This window comes from Herpailurus yagouaroundi, unplaced genomic scaffold, assembly GCF_014898765.1.
Source record: "Herpailurus yagouaroundi ecotype Mexico unplaced genomic scaffold, PumYag 190, whole genome shotgun sequence".
In the NCBI taxonomy this organism is placed as follows: domain Eukaryota; kingdom Metazoa; phylum Chordata; class Mammalia; order Carnivora; family Felidae; genus Herpailurus; species Herpailurus yagouaroundi.
In genome coordinates, this window is record NW_024412421.1 from 28,679,699 (window position 1) to 28,706,045 (window position 26,347).

The window sequence follows — 26,347 nt, forward strand, 5'->3', positions numbered from 1 at the left end:
GGTTGGTAATTGGCTCCCTGGATGGTGCCGTGATGATAATATGGATGCCCCTGCTAGATTCTGCTGACACCTGACCTAGGGAGGGGCACAGCTGTCCCACTTTCCCAGCGCACACATGCACATATGCACACACACGGACATAGGTATGGACACACACACGTACACACATGCACACAGGTATAGACACGCACACGCACACGGACACAGGTACAGACACGCACACGCACAGACATACACACAGGCACACGCACTTGCATCCATGACTATGAGAGGCCTGCCTGATCCGTCTTGCCCCTCCTCTCATGGCCACCTTTCTTCCCATTAGTGCTTGTGTTTTCACTTAGTTAGGCTGAGAGCAGGTCTCGATGCCTTCAACATGTAACCTTTCTGAAACCTTGTCTTTGTGATGTGATTGTAAGCTTGATATTAGGGTTAGGGATGCGCATAAGAAAAAAGAGGCCTGGAACACATTTATGGACTGTTTATTCCATGCTAAGCTTTCCCTTGCACGTTATCCTTCATATTCAACATGCTTTGTGGATGATTTATGCTCATTATCTAACTCAGTGCTGGGTATATATAATTACCCCACTCACCTGGGGCTCAGGAAGCTTGGTGAATCACCCAGCATGGCACAGCTCACCTAGGGCGCAATTCAGATTCGCCTTGGTTAGGACTGACTTCTCTGGCTGTGGTTTCTCCCCTGAGGACAGGAAGCCCTACTGATCCTGCGGTCAGTAAGTACTGCTTCCTTTGGGTCCCTTGTATACCTGAGGGTTTGTTTCCTCGAGGGTCTGAGTTATGCCTTAGGGCTGGACATCGTATTCATGCATGGGCCACACACAGGATAACCTTCTGGATACTCTTAGAAATGACTTCTTTATTTAAAAAAAACGTGCCCAGGATAGAATTTTAACTAGTACAGAAAAATCAAAATGACTAGGCTCTTCCCAGTATCTGTTAAACATCAGCCTTCTGCTAAAAGATAACCTGTTGAGTGTCGTTCCAGGAAAAAAAGATGCCTACACCCGCAGTCAATTGATTCATGTATATTATATATTCACATATAATATGTATCTATTGAGTCAAATTGGAACACTGCTGATAAATTGTTTCCTGATTGAAAACCAGTGTATTTTTATAAATTTCACAACTATACTTAGTTACATGTGCACAAATCAGGAGGAAGAAGTTCTTCTGAGTCTCAGAAGCAATCATTATTAACTTCATGTGTTATCTCTTTTGTCTTCTAAACATTCAAATATGTTTATCTATTTTTCTTAAAGTGGTAATCACACTCCAGTCTGCTTTTTTTTTTTTTTTTTTTTTTTTTTAACCCAACCTATTTTGGCCATCTTTCCATACCGATAAAAATCCTCTGCAAGTGCGGTCCCAGTGACTCCACATTCTGCCTTCCTAACTTCTTAAATGAATCCCTCATTGCTGGGCACAGATGCTGTTTTCAATTTTTCAGAGTCATGAACAATGCCACCGCTTTACCTGGATGAAGTGAAGCTTTTAAATGCAAATTGGTCATTTCTTCTTCAGAAAGGTGTTTTCCATTTACACTCTGTCTGCAGTCTTCGGGGAGGGTCTGTTCCCCACACCTTCAGCATCACTGTGGGGTTATCATTTTACGATTTGTGTCGCTTGCCAGATGAGCATTTCTCTCTGTTTCATTGATGAGGGGGCCTTTGTCCCAGTCTTCCTCAACGTCAAGGAACAGAAAGTTGAACAAAAAGTTTTCATGTTTTACATAAAATCCTTTAAAGCTCTCAGGGTAATCTGTAACCTAGGGTGCGCAAATTAAGTTTTTTTCCTGCACTTAATCCTTATTAAAGCACCAATCATTAGGGCCCCCAAACTGGTGTAAGGAGAGTGCTTAGGGAACTTCAGAGATCGATAGTTGGTACTTAGGAAATAAATGAAACAACTTTTTGCTTGTTTGTTTTAAATCCACCTTGGAGCCGAAACATAGAAAGATGTGAAATGATTTAGATTGTGCGTTTCTCAGCATTTCATAGGTTCTATATTGAAAGAGGATTTTAAAAATATATTTAGCATGCATGAAGTGTCATCAAGCCTGGAGAGATGCATATAAAAATATTTAAAATTCTTTTTAACGTTTATTTATTTTTGAGAGAGAGAGTGAGCAAGCCAGCAGGGGAGGGGCAGAGAGAGGGGGACAGAGTTTCTGAAGCGAGCTCCACGTTGTAAGCGCAAAGCCCAATTCAGAGCTTGAACTCAGGATAGTGAGATCACGACCTGATCCGAAATCAAGAGTCAGCCGCTTAACTGACCAAGCCAACCAGGGGCCCCTAAAAAAATGTGTTACTAATTTGAGTTTCCACTGGAGGTGGTGGTGGTGGTGGGGACCCTACCTCCCAGTAGATATAAAGGTATGCGTGAGAGGCCCTCATTTTAAGAAGCTTCTAAGATGGCCTGAGAGACACGTGAGGAAGCCAACGTTCTGTGCTGGGTTCTTTCATCCCTGCTTCCTGCAGGGAACTGTGGGAGAGTCTAGCATGATGCCATACTCAACCTGGAGCAGTCAGAGGAGACTTCTTGGAAGAGGTGACCATGAGCTTGATTTTGGTTCGACACTCTACTGTCGTCGGGGCTTAATTTTGTCTCTGGGGTATTGATAGGATTCTGTGAGGGAAACAGTGCCCATTTTGTAAACTTTCATTGTTTCAGTATTCAGTCATTAGTAAGTAGTTTTAAATGGGCTTGGTTAGTAGTTCCCAGAATTCTGCATTTCAAGAGGATAAACTTTTTCAGAAGAAGATAAAAATGAGAGTATAAACTTGGGCTTGCCAAACAGGTATTACTTTTTTTTCCCCCAAGAAAGGACAGTAAAAACAGCAGCAACAACAGCAACAATTAACCACAAAATGTAACAATGTGCCTCTATCAACAATCAGCATTTACGTTATACACACACACACACATATATATATACATATATATATATATTTTTTTTAAATGTTTATTTATTTTTGAGAGACAGAGCATGAGCAGGGGAAGGGCAGAGAGAGAGGGAGACACAGAATCTGAAACAGGCTTCAGGCTCTGAGCTGTCAGCACAGAGCCCGACGTGGGGCTCAAACTCACGAACCGTGAGATCATGACCTGAGCTGAAGTCGGATGCTCTACCGACCGAGCCACCCAGGCGCCCCAATCAACATTACTTTATAAAACAAAGGGGATTTTAACACCAAACATTGTGAGGACATAGGCCTACTCTAAAGGCATATTTCATTTAATGAAGTTTTTATTTGGAACTAATTTTAGACTCACACAGAAGTTATAAAAATAGTATAGAGAGTTCACTTCCTTCCCCTGGTTTTGACAGTTCATCTAACCATAGCATAACTGTCGAAACCAGGAAATCAACACTGGTACATGCTCTCGGCTGCACTGCGTTGGGCACTATTTCCCCTACTATCTTTTTAAAAATTTTAGTATCTGGTCCAGGATCCCACATCATCTTTAGTTGTAGTGTACCCTTGTTTCCTCCAGTCTTTGACAGTTCCTTATTCCTTCCAAGTGCTTCCTCATGTTGGGAATCTTGTGTGTCTCATTTTTTTTTTTTTTTTTTTTTTTGGTCCCGATTAGATTGAGTTTAATATTTCAGCCAGAATTTCATAGAAGTAACGTTTTATCCTCAGTACATCACATCAGGGCATACATGATGTTGATAGCCTTATCACCAGCGATGTTCATAGTGAAGTAACGTTGATCATTTGGTTAGGGTGGTATATGCTGAGTTTCTCCAGTGTAATGTTACCAGGTTTTTTTTTCCTTAATTCATAAATATTTGGGGGGAGATGCTTTGAGATTGTGCGAATGTTCTTTCTCCATAAGTATAGACACGCTGACCTACCTTTAACATTCAAGAGTAGATCTCGTCAGCAGCAGTGAATAACTGTGATGTTTGCCTAATGATGGATTTGTATTTCCATCATGTTTTTTCCACGTATTAAATTGGAATTTTCCTGAAGTAAGAGCTATCCCTTTTCCTCCACTTACTGATTGAGTCCCTTATTTTACTTACAATAGCGTAGACTCACGGGTCTATATTTTATTCTGTGGTGTATAATCCAGTATTATCATTATTTATTTTGTTGCTCACATGGCCCCAGCTTTAGACATTAAGAGTGTCTCCTGGTTGGCTTCTGTGATGGACTGCCATTTTAATTGAGTGGACTTACCTTCTTCCTAAATTCCTCCAAGCTCCCCATTTTTTATTTCATATCGCCATGGGCTAGTGAAAACAGTCGGAGGTCTAGTATTTGGGACACACTGGCCTAGGGAGTGGAAGGGGAGTCATGGGAACATGCTTAGTGCCCAATTTGTGTCTCGTTCCCTCATCTTTAGAAATAACAAGAGAGAAGACATAGGAAAGTGGTGATGGGAATGTGAAGCAGGATCAAGAAAGAATACATTGACATGGTACCTTTGAGAAGAGCACTTATTTCTTTCAGGATTAGAAGGGATTTGGTGGTGGTGGTGGGGTTCCCAGGGAGCAGTGTAGCTCATCAAGCACTTACTATGTGCCAAGCAGGTGCTGGGCCATATAGGCTACAAGCATAGTCTTATCTAACCCTGTCATGATCTTACAGTGGAGGAGACATAAATATTATGGCTTCACAGATGGGAGGAGTGAGGGTCCAGGGTTCCAGGAGGTCAAAACACATAAAGGAATAGGTGGAATTGGGATTGTATCTTAGTCCCCTGTCCCCAGGGACTATCTCTGTGCAGTTTTTACAAACTCGTGGCTTAGTAGCGGGACAGGGGCTGGGGAGAAAATTTCCTGCCTGTTTTCTGATGACGGTGCCACCCCCGTTCACTCCCCACCTCAAAAATCTTTCTATTCATTGTATCATGGGAAAACAAAAATACCTTCCTGTGTGGTAATCCCTGGTGTGTGTGTGTGTGTGTGTGTGTGTGTGTGTGTGTGTGTGTGTTTCTTCACCCTTGCATGTAATCTGTGGATTTAAATGTATTTGTATATTCCTGTCTTTCTGTCTCAAATCTTGCTTTTAGAGCATGCCAAGTGTGGGGAGTTTTAATTTGCACTGATTTCACAAGAAATCTGCACCTGAGAGCCCCAGAAGAGAAACTGTTCCTCTTTCTAGTGAACCTCCTTGACCACTGCTGGTCCTGTCTTCTAGCCCTCCCGTCTTCACCACCCCTCAACCAGTTAGAGGCAAAGGCATGGGCTCTGGAAGAGATACCACCAACAGCATGGTACACAAACCGTCTGGCTCACAGCTGAGGTGGTAGAGGTTCGGGGGCGGGCAGGAACTCGCCCAAGGTCACAGAAGGAGTCAGGGGAGAGCCCAACTGAGAAGCCAGGGGTGTGCGCTCCTGACCACCTTTCCACCATCTTGCTGTGGTGGCTGCTCAGGAATGCCTGTCACTGCCGCCACCATCTGACTGACCAAGTGTCTGGAAGGAATTCTTCAGAATGGTCTCTTAATAATAAATGCTTACATTTTCTCTTGGCCCCAGGCCAAATCCCTCTTCTCAATCTTGTTCTCAAGGTTGAACATTCCTTTAAAGTTAGTGACCTTGTCCTTATAGGCCTGTGGATGTCGCTCTGTGTCCATAAGCCTCCTTTCCAGCGACCGTGTTTGTAGCAAAGACTATAATTTTATTTTGGGTTTGGATATACTGATTACATTTTAGCTTCTGGTATATTTTCTTACCTGTCACAGCCATTAAATTTATTTTAATAGTTACTCTACCCTCCTGATAGCCAGTAAAGGGGGAATTGGATATTGTCTATCAATTGGCTAGTCTGTGAACTAAGACTATATCTAATTACAAGGCATTGTATCAGTTCTGATTTATTAACCATTTACTGTGCTTCGGAGAAGGTAGCATTTTTAGTAGCACTGTTCAGCTTGGATGTAGCTTTCCAGGAGGGCAGAGTGCCCGGAATATCAGTGATCTTACAGTTATTACTTTGTGTCATATATAATCTTGTTTTTTCCCTGCAACAAATAAATCTTTGGGACTCCCTGAAAAAAAAAAAAAGGGAAAAAAAACATTTGTGGTTACAGTATAATAAAAATAAACCGTTTGTCATGAGTGCAACTGACATTTATCAGCCCGTTTGTGGGTGCTCTTTCTCTCTCTCTATAATACAGAACATAATTTGTCACTTTGTAAATACATTCCAGTCTAAATCCCTGCCAGCATCTGTTAGTGTTTGAAGGATTAATGTGCTACCCTGTGTATGTCTGCACTTGCAGGGAACAGTGCAGCATATGATTATGGATCTTGGGAGAAAGGGGAATGGGGTATTTTCTCTGCTTTTTTTCTACACGTGTGGTCTTTCTGGACTTTTCCCGAGTGTTCTTCCCCTTTTCCCGTTCTGCTTAGGTACCTAGAATTTCATCATTTGCAAGGATTCTGACAGCCTTCAGCCTTTCCTCTCCAGTTTACGGTCACGGCCATCGTAATAGCCTGTGTGTATCATGGGCGAGCAGGTGGCAGATGATTTGGGACCAGTTAGACCTGGTTCATATCCTCCCTACATCTGATTTTATGACTATAAGTTACCTGATTTTCATTTTCTCGTGGCATAAAGATGCTAATACCTACTTCCTAAAGGTGCTAAGGATGAAGAAGGAAATCTGTGTGGCTGCAAAGTGCCTGGCTGGAAACCTGGCCCTGAGTGGCCGGTGCAACTGTCCCCCCCCTTGTGTCACCGTCCACGTGATTGCGTGGTTTGTCACAGCCCGTGAAACTGAGCGTCAGTCAGAGGATCCCCGTGCCATGAACCAGTTGGTGGTTACGATACCATTTCCTTTTCATATTTTCCTGTTAGTTAGAGGACCTTGTATTTATTTTGAAGTATTTTAAGAACCTGGTTCTCAGCATGGCTTGGTACTGGATTCTGGCAAGGCTGAGGGACCTACACCCTCCCCAGTGGCCAAATGATTCAGATAATAACCTGCTGGAGGGCACATCTTTGCTTTCCTCCACAGAAGGCATGAATTCTCCTGAATATGCTAATGTGGCCTTAATTCTTATGACTTTATGGAATGGCTATAGTCTGTCGATCACCCTTAATCTACCACTGTCATTAGGATTTAGTAAAATTCTAGGACATGGAAGAAATGGCCTCATCAGTAACTCTTTTGTGAACAATCTCTTTATTTCGTGTGTTCATTGTTAGTGTGTGTGCGCGTGCTTCGGTCCATCCCACCCCAGTATTCCCCCCTACCTTGGCCCTGTGTCTCCCTTGGCGACTCTCTCCTCTCCAGTAAAGGAAAAGGTGTGCGTAGCTTTCTTTTTGTTGAGAAAAGTGTTGTTTTGTTGTTGTTGTTGCTGTTTTGTTTTGTTTCTCTGAAATATAAATGCATATGAATGGGACCGAAATACCCGGTGTCCAAGATGGGGCTTGTAATCTGATGCTTGTTGGTAGGATTCTGGAGAGAATTTTCAGCAGATCTAGGAACATACCTCTGAGCCCAGTGAGGGGAAAAATGTCAATTACTCCAACCCCAAATGCCTAAGACTTTGCATGCTTGGAAAATGTCCAGTAACCCCAATTTCAATTTTTTAACTGTTTTTTTTATTAACTTTTAGAGATGCCAAAATGTATTTCAAAAAGGTTCTCTGTTCACATAGAGACATGGAATTGTGAGAACCATTTAGCACTGATACTTAGAAAGTGTAACGCTCCCGAAATTTATTTAATAGTAAACACATTGCAAGGAGCACTTAAGAGATGCTCACTGCTGAGTCCATTGTACATCCTTAAGTCTGCACAGTTTGAGGTTTGATGCTGTGTGTTATCTGTATCTTTATCAAATGTCCTGTGTGATAAAACAACACACTCTCGTTCGCCTTTTTCTCTTACATTCATCAGAATCTGTAAATCCTACTAATTACAAGACCTCAGAAAGCACCCTCAGTGTTCCTGATTCTGGTTTTAAAATGGAGATCAGGGGCGCCTGGGTGGCGCAGTCGGTTAAGCGTCCGACTTCAGCCAGGTCACGATCTTGCGGTCCGTGAGTTCGAGCCCCGCGTCGGGCTCTGGGCTGGTGGCTCAGAGCCTGGAGCCTGTTTCCGATTCTGTGTCTCCCTCTCTCTCTGCCCCTCGCCCGTTCATGCTCTGTCTCTCTCTGTCCCAAAAATAAATAAACGTTGAAAAAAAATAATTTAAAATGGAGATCAGCAAACTATGCTCTGCTGGGAACAAATCCAGCCCAACTACTGTTTTTGTAAATAAAGTTTTATTGGAACGTGACCATTGCCCATTTGTTTACCTTATCTGGTGGCTTTTGCTGTCATGCTATAAAAGTTGAGTAGTTTATGTGGCCCACAAAACCTGAAATACTTACTCTCTGGTCCTTCCAAGAAAAAGTTTACTGACCCATGTTCTAGAGGACTTATGTCCATTTGGAGAGAAAAATCTGTTCCACTAAATCAGAATGAGCAGGTTGGTTTGATTAGTATCTATTTCCACACATATGGGAACAATTCATATTACACACGATTTACTTATCAAATTTGGTTAATCCAAAGCCTGGGCGATGGGGATAGGGGAGAGATTGAAGTTAGCTTTTTTTTTTTTTTTTTTTCATCATAAAGTTAAAATGTTAATGGTCAAAGTCAAATAAAAAATTATAAAAGGTTTCAGGTTCATAGAAGGAATAACATTCTTGGGAGTGAAGTATGTTTGGCCACACCATACTCTCTGGATTCAGGGATAATTTCAGGGTTGGGAAGAAAATTCTGGTGCCAACGCAGTACTCCTGTCTTGTAAGGAGAATTGACTTATCAGGGTGCAGGGAAAACTGAAATCCCAGTCTCGCCAGCTTCTAATTGTATGATTTTTGATCAGGGTTTTCATACATTCTCAGCCTTTGTTGTATTTATAAAATACCGGTAATTAGGTCTACCTTGGAAGGGCTCCACAGGGTAAGATGTGGCAAAATCTCTAATTGTCCCTTCCCTGAATAGTATCTGCCAGAGAGTAGGTCCTCAAATATATTTAATTCACAGTGAGTGTTTGTCTTATGGAATGCATTATGTAAATTTCTACAGGGGAAGAATGTCTTAAAGTTCTAGATGTGTGATGGCAGTTGACATGTGGCTTAACTAGGAAGTATGATCCTCACTGAACCTTTAACATCCCCACGTCCTTCTGGGTGTTGCTTTGCAGACCGAGTATCCCAGAAAGGAGTACAGTGTCCTAAAGTCTGTGATTTCCTTAAGGAAGAAGGAGCAAATGTACGAGAGCCTCCCTTTAAGGAGGTAAAACTCTGGGCACCCCATCACACTGTAACAGCAGAGGTCCAGCGTGTGGGTAACATGTGTATCGTCCAGCCAAAGGGAAAAGGGAAGAAGCTGTTTATAAATACTGAAGAGGCAGGGAGAGCATGCACTAGGGCCAGGCTGCTTTAACATGCCTGCTGTTCCACAGCGGCTTCTAATGGACATTTGCAAGGTGGTGTCGCCCGTGCTCCCCCTCCCCACTCTAATGCCCTCAGAGAGGCTCTTCTGAAAACATGCTGTCTGTAACTTAGCTGGCTTTTAACACAGTTACCCAGTGTGATTCAGCGTGTCCCATTTGGCTACGAGGGAGGCGATCACAGAGCAGTCAGATGTGACTGTGGCCCCGTGTGCCGATGCCCCAACCAGCATGCGTTGTGTGCTGAGAAGGTGGTACAGCCGTCGAGCACTTGGCTTCTGCAGGTGGTGTTGGCCTCACTTGGACACTCTGCATGGGTTCCCCTTTCCTCAGCTTCTGTTTGGACTTCATTTCCTGAAGCAAGCCTGGTTCCACTGTCAGATAAGCCCTCCCAGGCCCGCCACACACACACACACACACACACACACACACACACACACACTCTCTCTCTCTCTCTCTCTCTCTCTCTCTCTCTCTCTCTCTCCTTTTCTCTCTCCCTCTTTCTCCTCGATAGCAACTACCCTGAAACCATCCCAAGTAACAGGCTTCAGTGGACAAGCAGTATCATTAACCCAATACATCCTCTTGGGCCGCATTTTTTTGAATTAATTCAGAAGTCGTAATGGCTTTTGTGTCTCAAAGACTTTTTCAGGCTCATTTTATGCTATTTGGGCTCCAGAATCCGTTTTTTTTTTTTTTTCCAACTCTCTGATGTGCCTGATTTCATTGCTGCTTGCCAGCCCGAAGATTCTTCCCTGTGCACATGTGTTTCTTGTAATGTCTCGGTAGAAGGAGCACAGAGTAGTCCACATGGACATTCTGGCTCTTCTTTTGAGCTCCAGGTACTTGATCAGCCTTTTAAGGTGTAACAGAACAGTTTTACCAAATGGTTTCTGATATATGACACAGATCCACATGGTGTCCCTGATCGACAGGTGGCTGTTGTCTGTTTAGTGAATAAATATCCCAGCTTCTTTCCCCTACGCTCCCCTTGCCCCTGGGAAATCATCGTGATCTACATTTGTCTTAGGAAGGAGAAAGCAAAGACTGGCAACCTAATTCCTAAAAGGAACAGCTCAGGACTTACACACTCTTCCATTTTCCAGGCCTTTGATAGAAGCCTGGATTCCCCAGCCACCTTCACGCAGGCTGGGGGACAGTGGCTTTCCCTGCCCAGCACACCCCAGGCTGGGGAAAGGGGAAAGCTAGTTTGAGGGACCCCAGTTCTCTCTGTCTGCAGTGTATCTTCATTATACAACCTGGAGGTGATTTTTAAATTCTAGTCTGTTGGTTTCTACCTTACTGTGTGAACTTAAGTATATTTATATTGTTTGTGATTATGGCTACATTGGTACTCATTTCTGAATTGCATTTCATGTTTCCTCTCTACCAAGTGTTTTCTTTTGTTATTATATTTAATTCTTTTTCAACACTTTTTTGGATTGATCCCCATGCATCATTTCCCCCCGTGCTGCTGGTTTGGGAGCTAAATCTGATTAAAAAAATCATATTGGGGCGCCTGGGTGGCTCAGTCACTTGGGCATCTGACTTCAGCTCAGGTCATGATCTCACCATTCCATGGGTTTGAGCCCTGCGTCGGGCTCTGTGCTGACAGCTCAGAGCCTGGAGCCTGCTTCGGATTCTGTGTCACCCTGTCTCTCTGCCTCGCCCCCCCCCCCCCGTCTGTCTCTGTCTCTCTCAAAAATAAATAAATGTTAAAAAGAATCATATAATTAGTAGCTGGCGGAACTGGGATTTCCTTCCTTCCTCCTTCCCTCCCTCCTTCTTTCTTTTTCTTTCTTTTCCTTTCTTTTCTTCTTTCTTTCTCTTGAAATTTTCACATACATATCTACATTTTTTTTCTAACAAAGGGTAAAGCTATTTCATGTCTCTCTTATGTTAACCAGACTATACATGATATAATGACTCAGTGAAATCTTCCTCCTTTAAAAAACTATCTTCCTTGTTATCGTTGTTTCAGTTCTTTGTCCAAGTCTTTTTTAAGTGTAATTTATTTGGTCCTGCAGTTAAGTTGAAAGATGCACAGCATTTGGGGATAATTTGACTGCGACTTGTCTTTTGTGTGTGTTCTCATCTGTTTCTGCCTTTATGGATATTTTGGTTGGACCTAGAAAAGTCTGCTTAGGCACATGCCGCTTTAAGCAGGATACCTCGTTTTTCTCTGAGGCGTGTGTGTGTGTGTGTGTGTGTGTGTGTGTGTGTGTGTTATCTTTTCCATATTATCTGTTGAATATCTTGCCATGCTTCTGTAGAACCTCTGTAAGATTTCTCCCTTTGGATTCATCTATAAATTAAAAATAACTGTCGTGGTCACTTCTCAGGCACGATGATACTGTTACATGTTTACTGCCTGCTTTGCATACCGAGTTCATATCCATCATCCAGGAGTGTGGCCAACTTCTGAGAGGCAAGCCCTTGGTCTGCCAGCATGGAGCACCAGGAGAAATTGCTGGCTTCCCAACTGGCTTAGGGAAAGCTGTTGCTGCTAATATCCCTGGCCGACTTTTATCTCTGCCTCTGAATTTGTCCCAAGTCTAGTGGTGCATTATTCGTTCATTCATTTCCTCAGTTAAAGCCTGTCTCAAAAACCTACTCTGTGTCATTTGCTGCTTACAGGTATTTGAAATAGAGATATAAAACTTTGCATTTTAATTTACTATAAATGTCAGTGTGAATTATTGGTTGTTTGGATTTTCTTTCATAGTCTCCTGCAATGTTCTTGGGAATGGAAATTGCTGTAACCTTTCTGGAGGACACCCAGCCACGTCTACCCAAATTAAAATAAAATGTGGGCATGTCTTGATCTCACAAGTCTACTTTTTTTAAAAAAAATTTTTAACGTTTATTTATTTTTGAGACAGAGAGAGACAGAGCATGAACGGGGGAGGGTCAGAGAGAGAGGGAGACACAGAATCTGAAACAGGCTCCAGGCTCTGAGCCATCAGCCCAGAGCCTGACGTGGGGCTTGAACTCACGAACCGCGAGATCATGACCTGAGCCGAAGTCGGACGCTTAACCGACTGAGCCACCCAGGCGCCCCTCACAAGTCTACTTTGAGGAATTTATCCTACAGAAACCATTCAAATGTTGCAAAGTATAGGTATTACAGCATTGCTTTTAGTGACAAAAAATCCCAGAAAGGACCTAAAATAATACTCTTTACAACAAGAACAATGGGTAACATTTCCAGAGCATCCGCTTAAGATGCTTTCCATGGATATGTCTCACTGTATCCATACAGCAATCCTGAATGAGGAGGGTCTTCTGTAATTTCCATTTTTACCGACAGGGAACATTAGACACTGAGAATTTAAGTAATAAGTTCATAAAGCCAGTGAAGGATGTGGAGGGCTGAGTCCTCCTAAGGGGGTTGGCTTTTAATAAATGATTGAGCACCCCCTACAATGGCCTAAACATACTGGTTGGCATAAGTTGGGACCAGAGCTCTATTAAGATATACCCAGAGGAGCCTGGGTGGCTCAGTTGGTTAAGTGAGGTTAAGAGCCCTGCGTTGGACTCTGTGCTGATAGCTCAGAGCCTGGAGCCTGCTTTGGATTCTGTGTCTTCCTCTCTCTTTGCTCCTCCCCCACTCACGTTTCTCTCTCTCTCTCTCTCTCTCTCTCTCTCTCTCTCTCTCTCTGTCTCAAAAATAAACATTAAAAAAAATGGGGCGCCTAGGTGGTTCTGTCGGTTGAGCATCTGACTTCTGCTCAGGTCATGATCTTGTTGTTGCGGAGTTCAAGCCCCATGTCAGGCTCTGTGCTGATAGCTCAGAGCCTGGAGCCTGTTTCAGATTCTGTGTCTCCCTCTCTCTCTGCCCCTCTGCTGATAGCACTCTGTCTCTGTCTCTCTCAAAAATAAGTAAATATAAAAAAATAAAAAAATAAAAGATATATCCATTTTTGTGTTAGTTGGGAAAAACAAGATTGTAAGATAATGCATGAGCCCCAATGTTTGTAGGGAAACTTAGCTGTACCAAGTATTCACGTGTAGAAATTCTATTCAGGAAGGATTTGCATCAGGCTGTCTCTGTGTTTATCTTGCGGCGACGGGATTTGGGAGACGTTTTCACTGTATACGTTATCCACTTGTGCGTTATTTATACTTTCATCAGGGAGCCCGTTTTATTTTTACAAAACCCGTGATACATTTAAATAGCTGAAGAACACTTAGAGTTAACCAGAGCTTCTCGCACCATGCTCACACCTGCAAGCTGGCACTGGCGACATCCGGGGCCACTTGTCAGGGGCGACCTGTGCATCATAGGATGTGTCGTGGTATCCCTAGCCTCTCCCCGTTAGATGCCGGTACGCCCCTCCAACGAGCTGAGGCAACCAGAAATTCTCCAGACCTTGGCAGACGTCCCTTGGTGGGGGGTGGGGGGAGATGCCCTTAGTTGGGACCCTTTGAGCTGGACGCCGGCCGAGCCGTGTGTGGATCTCCCCATGCCAGCGGTTCTCACGAAGATCACGTCTCTGCATCTGAGGTCCTCCCAGCTCCATGCGACCGTCATGTGGAATCCAGAATCCTCTAAAGCAGAGCAGACGCATCTTCCTTTCCTCTTTCCGTTCACTTTACCTCCCCACTCTTGACTTGCCACCAGATACTCAGTGGGCCCCAGATCTCTGTTTTCTGCTCTGCACCTCTTTCTGAATCCGGGAGTTGTCGGGGTAGGGGGGAACGGATACTTCTTTCATCAGCAGCTTCCCCCAAATAGGGGGTTCCGGTGCTTAACAAGTTTCATTAAGAACACAGCTACTAAATATGCAAAATATATAGACTGTTCCTGTTGAGAATATAATTATACAGTAAATTAGCTCGTGTCCAGTATGTTGCCTTTTAAGCACATCTTTGATGTTTCCAGTACTTACATAAGATATAGGGTCTGTTTATTAAGAGTCTTCAACTGTGTATAAAACTAGACCAGTCAAAAGTAATGGTGTCTGCTGAAGGATTCTTTATCATATGAATTTACCTTCAGTCATCTATTATTTATTTCAGCTATTTTATATGCCATTATAATAAATATTATGACAGAGAAAGCTTTTATGCTTCAACTTATTGTACTACTCTTTACTCGCCTGCAATCCTTCAGGAAAATGTAACCATGCTTTACCTATAGTTAACGTAAATCATCACTTACATTAGAATGAAAAATTCACTATGAAAAAAGGCTCTTTCTTCAATAGCAAGGCATAAATGCACAATCATGTTGACTGCCAAACTCCTGTGCCATTGCTGTCCTTCCTTAAACTGTTTTTAAGCTGCAAAGTGAACGCATCGCACGGAGGGAAATTGGAAGGTTTTCGAATATTTTCACTCTCTTGTTAGTTTCTGGCAAGATAAGCATTTTTTATCCCGAGCGCAAAATATTGCCAATTACTGTCTAAGCATTTTTAATAGTTTTGCTTTACGCGGCACGTAACTCCTACACCAAATTAAATAAGCTGTTACCCAGTGCAATTTCTTCTTGAATCAGCCTCACAATTACCTATAGATATTGATACAGTTATTTTATAAATTGAGTTCCAGCCACACCAGACAACGTTTTTGACCTGTGTATAATGAAGAAAGAGTTGTCATGATTTTCTTATTAGGGATGTTTGTGTATTTTTGCAGGTGGGAGGGCGGGGTTGGGAGGTGCTCATGAGGGCCTTGGAGTGGGGGGGGGGGGATGCTGATGGTTGATCTGAAGGTTAGGAATGACAAACTCAGCCCCTGTCCCTCAAGGCTTCACAAAAAATCCCAGGCTGTGCCTAGGATGGTTTTTGGTTCGGTTCCCTATTTTGAGATGCAGAATGTGGTCTAAGACTATTTTTCTTGTTAAATGCACAGTGGCATATAGACCGGTGCAGTGTTGAGAGCCATAAAGGAGACTCTCAAACTCTCATGTCCCCTTGGGGGCCCCATCAGATAGAGCATTTATCAGTGCATCCTCTTCATGTTTAGGCTTGGCCAAGATTGGGCAGACGCCCCATCAGATGTATTCACGATGGTTGTTTGAGTGAAAGGTACCAGATCTGAAAGGAGACACAATATCTGTGCGCTGGCGCGTTTTCCGGGGAAGATGCTGCCATTCCTTGGCACCATTAACATCACTTAAATAATACTGGAGAGATTAGTGCTCTGAAGTCCCACATAGGATATTGATGAATTATTAAACCAGTTTAGTTAGGTCTGTATTGTAGTTGAGTGAATAATGCCATGTCAATAATATGCTCAGCACCAGTGTCTCTTGCTGTTGTAAATGTGACAACTCCTATTTAAGGCTTCAGAACATAAAATCAGGACTGAGGGTATGTAAAGTGGAAGGGTGAGAGACATCAGCATAATGCAATTAAGGCCCATTGGATTAGAATTTGCAGGATGCCATTAGCAATAAGCTCTGAATGTAGATTATTGCCTTGGTTACATTTTCTCCTCCAGCAATAGGCTTCTCTTATAAATTCTAAATGCATAAAATAAATGGGATATAAAATAGACACAAATAAGAATATATCGATGATGTTAATTTCTTTATAGCTTCTCGGTGTTCCATGGTGACGACTTTGGCGACAGGGGTGCAGTGCAGTGTGGTTTCCAGCAAGGGCTTGAGCTTTGGAACTGGCCATATCTCAGTTGGAAATCTGGGTCTGTGTCTCACTAGCTGTGCCGCTTTCAACCTTTATCAGCCTCTGTTTTCTGGTCTGTAAAATGGGGGAATGATATACACTCTAAAAGATTCTTCACATTACTATTAAATGAAAAATAAATGTCAGGCATACCATAGATGCTCCTTATTTTTTTGGATTTTATAACTAATGAATATAGGTAAATTAGATTTTTTTTAAGGAAAACACAGAAATTAACTCTTCTATGAGTGTAAGAAATGGGTAGTAAGCACATGCCCATCAGATCCACACAGATCGGCATCTTCAAGTGAAGATACACAGTAGCTAATTGCCCTTAAATAGTAAATCTCGTATCTGCCATTGCATGTGATGAGTCTCCACTGATGAGGGAGAATTCCCTCTGGGCGAACCAGAGGCTGGGCTCCCTGTGCCTGCTTAGCACATCTGGGTTTCTCCATCCTTCCACCTCCAACAACTGTCCTGGGTACTCCTCCTCTTGGCCAACACAGAGGTAGTGTCCTCAAATACACAATGAAGAGCTGTCTCACCTGCTGCTTCCCTATGATTGTGTCACAGGTGTGTGTGTCAAGCTGAGTGGAAGAAGCAAGGGTCACATACTAGATGAGACCATTCTGAAGTATACTTAGTTGATTTCACTGCGCACGCTCCATAATGCCCAATGGGTCTTGGTTCCCATGCCAAATACTCTGGGTTCACTACAAGGAGAAGTCAGATAGTGGGGCAAACACGTTGATATACTCCCAGATAATTCATAGGCCTTTGTGACTAATGATGTTTTAAACATTTTTTTATGTTTATTTATTTTGAGAGAAAGAGAGAGAGTGAGCACAGGTCAGGTAAGGGCAGAGAGAAGGAGAGACAGAATCCCAAGCAGGCTCCGCACCACAAGTGCAGAGCCTGGTGCAGGGCTCGAACTCACAAACCGTGAGATCATGATCTGAGCCGAGATCAAGAGTCAGACGATTAACTGACTGATCCACTTAGGTGCCCCAATGATGACTTTTAAGTAAAAGTTTCTTTTTGTAAGTATGCTTGGCCACTTGAATTATGTATATACATTTTTAAAAGGCTTAGTGCCATGAGCTGTTATTACCTTTTTTGTTCTTCCATTGGTGGTAAGTAAATTATGGGTGATATCTTTCCTCTTACATGTTGCAATGATGGGGGGAAGAAGAAAAGAAGTAAAGGGAGTGGAATCCGTGAAATATACATTTATTTTAGAGGCAGAGTTAGTGAATGAATGAATGGATTCATGCTTGTGAATGTTGTTGCTGTTAATGTTGACCAACGGATTTGGTGGTTTCCTGGTGTTGGCCTTGATTTGAGGGCCTCTGGGGAGTAACATGGCTGAGGGGGAGAGGACAGGTGGGTCGTATGGGCATTTTGGAGTATAGAACAGTGATTAAAATCATGGCTTGGTGTGAACTTGTTTCTGGCACTGTTATCTGGGTCAAGTTGCTCAAGAGCTTTCTGAACTTCAGTTTCTACATCTATGAAATGGTGGTGGGTGAAAACTGCCCACATTGGGTTGGGGATAGGTAGGGATGGGGGTGCTGTGGGTCAAGGACTCATATGACCAACATTCTGAGATCCCTCTTGTTGGCCTGTTATGTCCCATTCAGTCCTTTCAGTGAGGAACGGAGCGATTTGGTGCCGATGGTGGTGGGAGTGATGATGGTTATAATGATGGTGATGATGGTAGTGATCATGGTGACCGCAGTGATGATAATGGTGAAAACAACAACAAAAAACACACAATAAGGGCATTCATTGCTAACAGTTATAGAATACATGTCCAGTAATCGGGCACCATTCCAAGTGCTTTACATACATTATCTCATTTCCTGGTAAGGTAGGTGCTCTCATGATTTCCATTTTATAGAGGCACAAATGGGAGATGTAACTTAGGTGTCTGGTCAGCGCTAGACCCAGAATTCAGACCCAGGCAGTAAAGCTGGAGTCCGTGGCCTTCACCAGCACCTTTTAGGTTCACACCAATCATTGAATTTGGAAACTGGGTTATCATGGCCTCAGGGGGATTCAGTGAGTCCCTTTCCTCCTGTTTTGGGGTCCTGTATGTTCCTCCATTGCAGAATTGCTATTCAAACTCTCTCGGAGCTGCTTATATTAATTTTATGAAACACAGAAGGGAGACCACAATTACTCATGTACTTTATTTTTTTTTAAGTTTATTTATTTTGAGAGAGAGAGAGAGAGAGAGAGAGAGCGAGCGAGCATGAGCAGGGAAAGGGCAGAAAGAGAGGAGGAGAGAGAGACTCCCACGCAGGCTCCACACTGTCAGCACAGAGCCCAGTGCGGGGTTTGAACTCATGAACCGTGAGACCATGACCTGAGCCAGAATCAAGAGTTGGACGCTCAACTGACTGAGCCACCCAGGCACCCGTAATATACTTTACTATTGAAAACCAGTGGGTGCCACATTTGAGCAGTGGCCCTCCACGTAATGATTGTAATAGTTATTATGTATGTGCCCCAGGCCTTATATATACAGCGTATCTCATCTTTACTCTAGTCACACAAGGCCAATGCCTATTTTCAAACAAGGCACTGGAGCCTGAGAGCATTTCAAGGAGCAGCTCTGAAGTCACACTGCCAGTGCTGTGGTCACGCCGGGCTGGGGCTCCAGGTCAGCCTGGCTCTGCTGTCTCTGCTGTCTCTGCTGTGGATGACGTTTCCCCACTTGTCCGTTTAAATACCGCATGATCTCCGTATGGTTCCTTTGGTTTCAGGCGGTATGACATCTGAGTCACACTTGGCTAATTTATAGTCATAAAGTGATATGAGAGATCACTCTTGCATAACGACAGCACACAATCCCTTTGGCTCAGCGCTCACAGACTCTCGAATCACTCAGACCCACTGTGCCACTCAAAAAAGGATAGACCAAGGGCACTTGGCCTATTGAGGGTGTCAGTGAACTGTGCCACCAGCAAATGTCCTTGGGTCCCAGGGAAATGGAGGAAGAGCATGTGGGTTGCTCAATTACTGCGTCTTTCTGGCTGAGCCCGGGGGGTCAGGAGCAGGTGGGCTTCTCAGCTACTTAGAAGTTGCCTGATGCTTCATGTGTGGATGCCACCTGTGCGGTTCTGTTTTTAAAACGATGGGTACCAGCATCTGTATACATAATTTAAAATAAATTTACATTCTCATTCTGCCTGAGATGAGAAGATTGTGTACTGGTGCGATGAGAGAGAAGAGTAAGGATTTGGGGAAGGGTTGAGAGAGGCATTTTATACCATTTTAAGACTCAAAGCTCTCAATATGAAGTTCTTCCTGTTAAGCAGTGCTGGGCGGGTGAATGGGTGGTTGGGTGGATGGATAGATGGATGGATCTATCTATCCAGATGGCTGGGAAGAAGGGAGGGACCTATGGAAGGCTAGCAGTTCATTTTAGAGTTGGTGGAATTAGAGAGGTTGTTTTTTGTTTGTCCATATCCATCTGTCTTTTCTGAATTTTTTCTGTAATTCATGAAAGTAGGACGTGGGAAGTGGGAAGTGAAATAACCCTGGAGAGGGCAAAGTCATTAAATGTGTGTTAGTCATTACCGGTTTTCGTTCCATATTTCTATTTCTTCCATACGTATATTTCTCTGTGTGCTCTTGGGCACATGGAAGGTTGCACCTTCTGAAGCTAAGTGTAGCCCGCATGACTTGCTCTGCCAATCAAACATGAGCAGAAGTGACATCTGCACTGCTTCCGTGTGCAGTTTGTCCCATTCTCTTCCCCACGCTGTAGAAGCGAGTGATGTTGCCGAAGGTGGAGGCCCCATCTGCCTGGGATGGGCGTGAAGTATGGGCGAGTGGGAATCCTTGGCTGTTTAAAGACATTGAGGCTTGGGAGCTGTTCCGTAAGGATAGCCAAGTGCATCCTGATTGATCCGAAGCCACTTGTGTGAGCCATCCTAAGGGACTTGGGCCGTATTTCATTGGCCGTTCTAAGCTACAAAGGGGTTTTAAGCTGGGGCTTTGTATATGTGCATGTTTTGCCAATCCAAAGAGCAGACTGAGGCCAAACAAGGCCTCGGGTTTTTATGTTCTAGATGGCGTATGCTAATTGAACACCTCTTAATAAAAAAAAAAAAAAAAAAACAAAACCCACCGGTTCCTTAGTGGTGGGGGAACAGTTCTGTGTCTTGAATGTGGTGATTGTTATATGAATCTATACAGAGAAGCAAGTGTCATAGAATTATTCACCAAGATATTCCCAATAAAAGAAAGTGAGTGCATCCCCAAACTGGTGAAATCCTGGTGATGTCTGTGCTGTAACGAACTGTGTCGTGCCACGGTCGGTTTTCCGGTTGTACCCGTGTACTATAGACGTGGCTAAGACAGCCCCATTGGGGGTGCTGGGAGATGGCTATGTGGGCACTCTTGGTGCTATTTTTGCCGCTTCTTGTCAGTCCGTAGCTATTTCCAAGTCAAAGTTAACAACAACAACAACAACAACAACAACAACAGAAAGTTCACGAGTTAAACCAAGAACGTGAATTGTGGTCAGTCCCAGGTTCACGTCCAAACTTGGCAGAAAGCTCGTCTTGGCAGATGGAGCCTCTCGCCTCACCTAACAATCAGCAGTTTATGCCTCAGAAATGGGTTCTGTTTGCGGTGTCTCAGCCCCTGCCTTCCCTGTTAGAGCACGTCCCCGGAAAAACATTTCTATAACGTTGCTAGGTTTGTTGGACAATCAGAAGAGCAACCCCCCCACCCCCCACCCCCCACACAAACATATCCACCCTCCCTAATTCTACAAGATGTGTTTTCTCTTCCCTGAACTTACAGGATTGCCCGCAGTTTGTCTGCATTTCTCAGGGTCAGTAGCAGAAACCGGAAACCTGATGCCGGGGGCAGGAGAATTACCTGAGTAATAGTGTGTGGACTTGAATCACTGTCCCCAGGAGCCTAGTAACCCACAGCCTGTGGATTAGTCTGTTGAACTACTCGATGGCTTGTGACCCCTTGTTCCCTCTGGGTGTGTATGTTCTGATTTTGTTCTTATTGGTAGTGGCAGCTCTGTACTTTATTTTAGAGTGGAGGTTGGGGGGGGGACCAAAAGATAACTCACCAGTTGTAAGTTACACACACAGAAGGGTATACTGGCCCACTCGGCTGAGCCATCATTTTTGTTGGGATATTGCTTTGGGGTCACCACCTGGGAATGTTTTCCCTGTTGTATGAAGGAAATATTTATATGCATTTTTATGATACGTTACCTGCACATCCCTTGGGGTGTCCCTAAGGGGCTTGGCTGAGAGGAACAGTGTCCTTCCTCACCACCCCTTCCCCAACAAAATGAATATTTGACTTTCCTCTTGTGATACATTCAGAGTTGTCTATGACTCTAAGTGAATGTTCTAGGTGGTGAGGCTGGAGCCAGAGGGGTTCGGATGAGGTGAAAGGCCACTGTATCTGCTCACTGTTAATGTCAAATTGGGTGGTCCAGCATCTATGAAGCATAAGAACCTATGGGGAATAAAAGCTAGCCATTGTCAGGCTTGGTTCTCCCAAGAGATTTCAGTCATCAGACACACCAGCTGTGTAGACAGAAAGCGAGCAGGGTTTTTCTCCTGGCCAGGAGGCCCAAGCTGTCCACAGGGTACAGCCTCACTCGTGTGCGCTCATTTCTGCCGCTGGCGCTTTCCTTGTCTATAGAACAAGGGGTGTGGCCTCAATCACTGTGGATCCCCCAGCCCCACTATTCTCTAATCTTAGGAAACTTTTTGTGTAATGTTTATTTATTTTTGAGGGGGCGGTGGATGTGGGGCTCGAGCTCACAAAAGGCGAGACCATGACCTGAGCTGAATCAAGTCGAACACCCAACTGACTGAGCCCCTCTGGCGCCCCAGTGATCTTAGGAGACTCTTAACACCCACGCGTTGGCACCTTCCCTCTTCCTGGCTCAGGTCAAATGCTTGTCCTCCTCCTTCCCAAATCGGCATGTTTGTGCCTCTGCCACTGTTGTCCCAGGAACGTACATCTACGTTGGCCAGCTTGCTTTCGCTGCCTATGTGCTTTTGGGTTTGGGGACGTCATTTAATCACCGTACACCCATCTCCCTAAAACTGGGCTCTGTGAGTACACATGGCCTGAATCCTCCAGGATGTCACAGCGAGCTGGTCCCATGCGGTCTTCGTGAGCGTCATTTCATCCACCACGCTGCACTGGAGTGCACCCGCACCACCATTAGTCGCAGACTCGCGTCAGGGAAGGAATTTGGCACGGCAGACGTCTTCTCTCCTTCTCATAAAGTTTATTAAATCCCTTCTGTCTTCCAAGCTGGATGTTAGGTGCTTTATACTTCTTCTCACAAGTCGGTGAGAAGGTAGTTAATGTTCACCTTTTACAAATGAGGAAACTGACCCTCAGGAATATTAAATGGCCCCACGTCAGTTGGCCTCCCGGCTTCCCGTGCCTGATGCTTATTGTTCGAGGCTGGGTTACAGCCCAGGACTTAGGCGGCCAAGATCAATGGGCACAGATACGCTAAGCACCTCAGCACAGATTGTGTCTCTCCCTGACAAGACGGCTGAGGCGGAGGATGTTCTCCACTGTGCCGTCGCATCCCCATTCATAGCATCGGAAGTAGCTTGTTACGCTACTAGTCTCACTGTCACTAACAGCATAGTCTAGACCAGAATTCCCAGGCTCACCGTTTGTTTGCTGGGACTTTCCTTACCTGAACGAGCAGGTGGCCCCTACATTCTTGGCTGTGCATCCTTTGGAGGAGATAGGTCTAACAAGTGATAGTATTTAGGGGTGCCTGGGTGGCACAGCCAGTTAAACATCTGACTCTTGGTTGTGACTCAGGTCATTATCTCACGGTTCACAAGTTCGAGCCCCACGTCGGGATCCATGTGACGGTGTGGAGCCTGCTTGGGATTCTCTCTCTTTCCGCCCCCCCCAAAAACAAATAAACTATGAAAAAAGAAGTGGTTATATTTAATCTCATACGTTGCAGCCCAGCCAGACTCACAAGTGGGGAGTGCCCCATGAACACTGGGGAAGGCTGAGAGGCAACCCTGAGCTTTCCAGAAATGTGTTAGGATGCTGTCTAGTGGAGCACGATTGCTTCAAATCCTGAGGCTCCAGGCCTTCTAGTCTCCGGCAAAGAGGGAACGAGGGCTTTGGCGTCAGACTGTGGTGAACCCTTGCCCCCCACCTTTGTGAGCTCTGCGATCTCTTACAAGGGGCCACATGTAAAACGGGGAGAGTGTAACCCACTCTGTTGTTCCAGGGAAGAAGCGAGATGATGCAAGTAACGCCCGGTGCAGAGTCCGCCCTGGAGAGACAGCAGCCACTCTTACTATCTGCATGTGCCCACCCAGCTGTAGTTTTCTGGGTTGCTAAACCAGAGGGCTCTTCGGGACCTGGGTCACTCAGGGTCCACTGGAATAAATGAGTTTTGCCTGCTTTTGTATTTTCTAGGAATGAATCGTCTTTAGTTTCTGATGCAGGCTCGATGGAATCATTCCAGAGCCCCGATGGCAGCTTTTGAGATTAAAATGTCATCTACTGAATTCTTGCACGAGCCAGGCTTTGTCCTGGCGTTCCCCTATTTTCATAGTTTTGTTTTTTTTTAGGACACAGATGGAGAGGACATGTGTGAGCCTGAAGACCCTTTGGAGCGTCTTCTGTGCGCTGAGTGAAACAGCACAATCCCTAGCCTGTGGTTTTAGCGGATTCCCAGCCTCACATCCTCCCAAACTTGGCAGTAAAAGCCCTGTTCTTCCATTCATTCCGATGATTTATATTCTCTCTGGGCGTCTAATATTAAACAGGGGAATTCTGACATGTTCCATAACACATTTACTGTAACTTGATACCATGAACTAAACTTGCTGTTATTTATCATTTCTTTTTATTTTCTCTCATTCCAGCACAAAGCCAAGGTAGAAGCAATGACCCTGGACCTCGCTCTGCTCCGTAGTGTGCAGCATTTTGCTCAAGCGTTCAAGGCCAAGAATGTGTGAGTGTTTCAGTGGAGGGTTATAGATCATAATATCTTGCTATTGTAATGTCTTTATCAGATGAACACAATTGGGAGAACGCAAGCACAAGGCTGTTGTGTTGTCTTGGCATCCAGACGGCAGGCTCATTTATATTGGCCCCGTTAGGGTGTCCCATATTTTCTTGACTTCTTGAGTCACCCTCATTATGAGATGTGCCTTCAGTTTAATAACAGCTCCCCCCAATAAAAATGGAAAGACACTGTTGAAGCACTAAAGTGGCTAATAAAAGCCAGCCGATTGTAGGATGCATCCTGATTACAGACATTTTGGCAGTGCGTCTCAGGATCGAGGAAAAGCGTGTTTTAATTGCATCCGGGAACGAGGAGCCTCAGTTACCCAGTACCGCAAGGGGGCCGAGAATCGAGAGCGTGAGAAGGTTCCACCGTATCCACGTGTGCAGTGAGCTTACATGGCGCGCGAACGTGGCTCCGACACATGGACTCACGTCGTGAGAAACTCGTTCCTTTCTCTCCTTCTTGTTTACAGTCTTTCAACACGCCCGAAGGAGGAAGCCTTAGCTCAGGGCTGGCGAGCCTTCACGCCACCACATGCCGGCCTCCCTTTCTATCAGAGACACAGCGGCCCTCAGACCCGGAGCCGGGGAAAGCAGTGGAGGCTAGCTCAGTTTTAATTACGATATTTTGTTCCCAAGGGTTTATTTTTATGGTTCCCTCACATGGAGGGCCACCAGTAGTGGTTTCTCGTTTGACACATTGGTTTAAATTTCATTAAAAAAATAACTGCATTTAATTTTTTTTTTTTTTTTTTTTTTTTTAGTGCATTGATTTGGACACGAGGGTTAAGTTAATGACAGTTTACATAGTGCCAAGGGTACGATAGTTCCACAAGTGGCCCCAGAATGACCAAATTTGGAGAAGGCTGACAAATGACCCGTTGTCTTTGGGTTAGGCTCTGTTGGGAAGCAGTCAGTGGTTTTCTAGTTCTCCAAGCAGATGACGGATGTAGGCGGAGGCATTTGAAAGCAGATATTCCAAAGGTGCTGGCCTGTGGCCAGCCCCTGTTGAGTCTGCCTCAGTTTCTCACTCTGCTCTTTCTCACTGCCAGGAAGTCTGTTCTCCCAAGCCCTTTCGGGAGCTGGCAAGTGGCCTGAGTCCTTGAGGCTGACACACAGAGTTGGAGTTGGTAATGGAGTTGGTAATTTACGGGGCCCGTAAATGCAGGCCCCGCACTCACAGAACGGCTGGGTCACGTCCCCACCAAGCCCGCAGACCTGGCTGAGTCTGCTGTGCCTGTTCTGTGCCCTGTTTGGCAGTTGCTGGCTGCTGGCCCTCGCTGGTGTTTTCCGGAGGACGTCAGGTCCGGTGTGCCCCAGTCCCTCTTAAGACGATTGCTCGTGTCTACCTCCTCCACTCATGTCTCCACTTGCTTGTTCACTTAACACACATTCAGTGAGTGCCTCCAGGGCCCCGGCCCCTCTTCTGGGCTCTGGGAAGGCAGCGGGGGCCGCGAGAAGCCCACTTCACCTCAGATGAGCCGTAAACCTCAGGTGCCAGCAAGCAGTTTCGTTGCTGAATGGCTAACTCCTCAACCTGTTACTTCTGTGGTTGTTTGCAAGGATAGCAGTAGTCCCAGCAGCAACAGCGAGCAGTAGCCACTCATTTATCGAGCATGCGTTGTGGGCCACGTGTCAAGAACCTTCCTGCGCATTTTCTCCCTGACCGCTGGCCCCTAGTCTGTTACACGGACAAGGGGAGCACGACTGGACGCGAAAGGCTGGTTAAGGGGGGCCCGCGGCTGGGAAGCAGGAGGGGCGGAGGGCCCCTGCGGCCGTCACTCTGGGCCTCCCCTCACCCACCGCGCGGTCCTGTCTTCTGCTTGACTTGCGGTGGAAACTGAGATCAGAGGCGGGGAGTGGCTCTCGCAGGGTCACTTGGCGGGTCAGGTGCAGCCGGGGGACTTCCGTCCGCTTCTGACTGTCACGCTGTCCCTGACACGGAGAGGCTCTGGCAGAGGCTCGCACAGGCTGCCTCCCTCGGCTTCCTCGTTGGATCCGAGCGGTGCTGAGGCACGCCAGCTGTTACATAATGGGACCGCCGTCCAAGTCCTAACAGGACCGTCAGTTAAAGTAGTTCAGACATCCTCACGTTCAGCTGCCTTTTGTAGTCCCCCCGCCCTCAGATGCACCTCTTTTGCCCTAATCCCAGATTTTGGCAAATGGCTGAATTTTTGTCCTTCTGGGTTCAGAAACGAAGGCGATTTTCCTTTTTTGC

At 45.0% G+C, this 26,347-nt stretch overlaps 1 protein-coding gene across 2 annotated transcripts in view; it reads left to right on the plus strand.

The window, feature by feature from the left end:
* The window catches only part of WWOX (WW domain containing oxidoreductase), a 988,815-nt gene that overhangs the window by 231,282 nt on the left and 731,186 nt on the right, over window positions 1-26,347 (plus strand). For both annotated transcript variants that reach the window (XM_040443434.1, XM_040443436.1), the window contains exon 6: window positions 23,985-24,073. In XM_040443434.1, coding sequence (XP_040299368.1) covers window positions 23,985-24,073 — 89 coding nt within the window. The remainder of the gene's footprint in view (window positions 1-23,984; window positions 24,074-26,347) is intronic.